Consider the following 3,888-nt stretch of genomic DNA (forward strand, 5'->3'; position numbering starts at 1 on the left):
TATCATTATGCCATTACTGAATTAAAAACATGAGGTGACACAATTTAAACATTTTTTTTTCCATCCTTTTTTCCAAGAGCTGTTTCAGCTTGATTGTCACTCAATATAAGCAACAAAAAGAACTACAAATACAAAAAGACTTACTTTGAAAATCTTTGTATTCTTCCTCAAGACTATTGTCAGTTTTTTGTATAACTTCATTGTCACCAACTTCGATCTGGACTTTACTAGGGTAGGATAAAAATAAGGTAACAACAATATACTACTTAATACAATCATATTAAGTGCACTACTAAAACTGAGTCTCTAAATCACATACAGTGGCTTTGTTAAGTCAGTCTTGACCACTCCTGTTAAAATTATATCGCAATAGATATTATCATTAAGTTGGACAGCCAGATCAGTAACCTGAAAGAAGCTTGGCATGAATAGCATGTCGTATGTTTACTTTTGAATTTTGAAATCCAATTATGAGAACAATCTAAGTGAGAGTCTGTGACTTCCTCTCAAACGTGCAGATAAAGCTGGGTTGAATTGTCTTGAATCTGCTGCTTGGAAGGCTTAATGAAGATGAACACTACTTTGTTAATAGAAAAGTGAAGGCATCGCTATGAGAATATCAAGATAACGTGAGGTTGTTATAGACCATTGTTGGTCAGAAGAATGTTGTGAACAGGGGATGAACATGACCAACTCTGAGCCAGGAGAAAAATATGACTGATCATTCAGCTTCATGAAAATAATACTCCTAGTCATCTCAGGCCCCACACAACTCGCTGCTTAATGCCCAAATTATAGGGCTTCCAGATTTAGCCGATCCCCACTCCCGAAGCACATTTATCTACTTGAATCAGAGATTCAGTGTTAAAGTTCAGAGAACATTTTTCACCAATATTTCTAGTTTTTAATGCTGACCAAATCAGCAGTAACTCAGTTAGAAGAAGCATTATAATACTCAGGTAGCACGACTGTTTCTTTTTTACATAACAATAAACAGTTAACCAGAAAGAATCCTGGAAAAATACAGTAAAAAGGATGCATAAGTGTAAGGAACAATCAATACTAAAGCCAAAATTTTTATATCCAATATACTGTTTATTATTGTTTCACAGCAACAAATTCAATAAGAAATGTGGAAATAAAACAAACAATCATTAGAATCAACACAGAGTATACACGCACCTCGCACACAAAAATGGTTGTTAGTTTCGTTTTTAATATTAAAAGGTTTGAGAAATAGGACTCGAATTCTTTTCCCAAATGAAAGATAACAATAAATTTGTCCTTTGTAATTAAAAAACAACCAATTGATAGACGTGTGTGTGTATCAAATTACTTTCAAAAAGTCATAATTTACTTCCCCCTATTCGTTGGTTTAATGAAATACAGTAAAGCCTATAATTTAAATTGTTATTTTAGTATTTACATTAGGCATCAAAGGCAGATTAAGTTACTAAGAAAAGTAACAGTTTATGATCAGCAAAAAAAATCTTTCATTTGAGTTGGATATGTATTACTTAGGAGCGAAATAAGCCTTATACTACATGAACCAATAACACACACACACACACACACATAAGTCGGTATATTAACGTCCAACACTCACCTACTACAATCCGTCCTACCTAATAATACACCAGTTACAAATTTGAAACCACACACACACAAATCGGTATATTAACGTCCAATACTCACTTACTACAATCAGTCCTACCTAATAATACACCAGTTACAAATTTAAAACCACACACACACACACACATAAGTCGGTACATTAACATCCAACACTCACCTACTACAATCAGTCATACCTAATAATACATCAGTTACAAATTTAAAACCACACACACACATAAGTCGGTACATTAACATCCAACACTCACCTACTACAATCAGTCCTACCTAATAATACATCAGTTACAAATTTGAAACCACATGCACACATAAGTCGGTACATTAACATCCAACACTCACCTACTACAATCCATCCTAGATACTACTGCCATCAGACTTGAAGACTGGCAGTCATGGACGTTTACTAATCCAGCCACATCTTCTTCATGTTTAGCCTCACTATCAAGTGTGGAACTGGAAGCAGTTGAGAACAATGGTGTCAATGTTGTTGTTGTCACTCCCACATTCCTGCCAGCAGTCGTTGTCAAGGCTGTGGTAGGGGTGATGGAGGACTACAGGAAACATATTTATACCACTGAATTCAACTTTACAGAATATGTTTTCAACTGTAAACTGGAAAGTATGACCTACTGGTCTTCATAATCATGGACGTCACGGTATATAGTTTGAGAGTTAGCAGACTGCACCGTGTTTTCTACCAGTATGTCCACAAAGGTTTTCTCAATAGTTTTATGATAGTGTAGCTTATAAGTTCAGTAAGATAATACATAACTCGATCTCTCTCTCGTCAGTTTTTACTAAAATATTTTATCACTTACATTAATGAGCAGAAAAATGACAATAAAAAGTATTAATACTAAATCGTACCCAAAAGATTTAATTAGTACTGAATAGCAGAGTAAAATATACAAACCTGATATACTTCTCAAAAATAACTAGACAATAAAACCCACCTGTGTGGCTGAATGACCGTAGGAGGAGGGTTTAACCAGTGTACGAGTCCTCTTTCGAGCTGATTGTTTCCTAATCAGTTGTTTGTAATTCTCACTTTTTTTAGTAAGGTAATAGTATTGGACACAGTCGGCAACATCCTGATGAAAAAAAGGGCAAACTTATCTTTTTTTTTTACACGGATGATGATGACGATACTGAGATATTTCATTACAGAAGTATACCTAAACCTGAAATATTTTTATTACAGATCAATTTGTTTGTTTGTTTTGAATTTCGTGTAAAGCTACACGAGGGCTATTCGCGCTAGCCGGCCCTAATTTAGCAGTGTAAGACTAGAGGGAAGGCAGCTAGTCATCACCACCCAGTCCCTAATTTAGCAGTGTTAAGACTAGAGGGAAGGCAGCTAATCATCACCACCCACAGCCAACTCTTGGGCTACTCTTTTACCAACGAATAGTGGGATTGACCGTCACATTATAACGCCCCCACGGCTGAAAGGGCGAGCATGTTTGGTGGGACGGGGATGCGAACCCGCGACCCGAAGATTGCGAGTCGAGCGTCCTAACCACCTGGCCATGCCGGGCCAATTTACAGATCAAAATATTTAAATAAACTTTTTAGAAAACAGCATGTTTCGTGAAATTTTCAACAGTTTGAAACGGCCACAACGTCAGTAATTATAAATTTGTTACTGATCTTTGGACAGTATGAATTGTTACACGTTTCCATTCAAATTTTGCCACCCGATATTGGTAGGTAAACCCAGCAAAATGTGGTGTAACTTTAAGCATTGTTACTTGCTTATCTACAAATAAAGATACTTTTTTACGCTGACAATAGTCATCATCAAAGTTATTAACACGTATTTATGACGGAAGATTAATGAGCAGATTTGTCAAAAATAGAACATAAAGATAAAGTGAAAATGAGTAACGACAACTTTAAAATCAGATTCACGTTTTTTTATCACCTTTACAACCTCTGAATCATCGTCTCTTCCTAACAGAACATAATTTTTGGTTGGAATCATTTTGAAGACAAATTACCTTAAAAAGATTTTTTTTTAAAACCCGTGGGAAAATTTTCACAAAATGACAATCATTAACATAATTAAAAAAAAAAAAATTTTAAAGCTTTTTTATCTACAGATAAAAACCTTACTAGGACTATTTATCGTGTCGACGTAATGAAATACCTTGATAAAATAATCTTCAAACTATCCTCTGGTTTGAGTGAACAGGTTAGCTACATGAGAAAAACTCGAGTTAATGAAAAACGTTTCACGATTTTTTTTTCCTT

The 3,888-nt window shown here is 35.0% G+C and overlaps 1 protein-coding gene across 2 annotated transcripts in view; it reads right to left on the minus strand.

Moving 5' to 3' along the window:
* The window catches only part of LOC106466391 (nuclear receptor corepressor 1-like), a 61,071-nt gene that overhangs the window by 10,390 nt on the left and 46,793 nt on the right, over positions 1 to 3,888 (minus strand). For both annotated transcript variants that reach the window (XM_022394391.1, XM_022394392.1), the window contains exons 14-16: positions 2,589 to 2,726; positions 1,975 to 2,186; positions 145 to 227 (exon numbers count right to left, since the gene is read on the minus strand). In XM_022394391.1, the coding sequence (XP_022250099.1) occupies positions 145 to 227; positions 1,975 to 2,186; positions 2,589 to 2,726 (433 nt within the window). The remainder of the gene's footprint in view (positions 1 to 144; positions 228 to 1,974; positions 2,187 to 2,588; positions 2,727 to 3,888) is intronic.

The sequence above is a fragment of the Limulus polyphemus genome, unplaced genomic scaffold, assembly GCF_000517525.1.
Source record: "Limulus polyphemus unplaced genomic scaffold, Limulus_polyphemus-2.1.2 Scaffold2247, whole genome shotgun sequence".
Taxonomy (NCBI): Eukaryota; Metazoa; Arthropoda; class Merostomata; order Xiphosura; family Limulidae; genus Limulus; species Limulus polyphemus.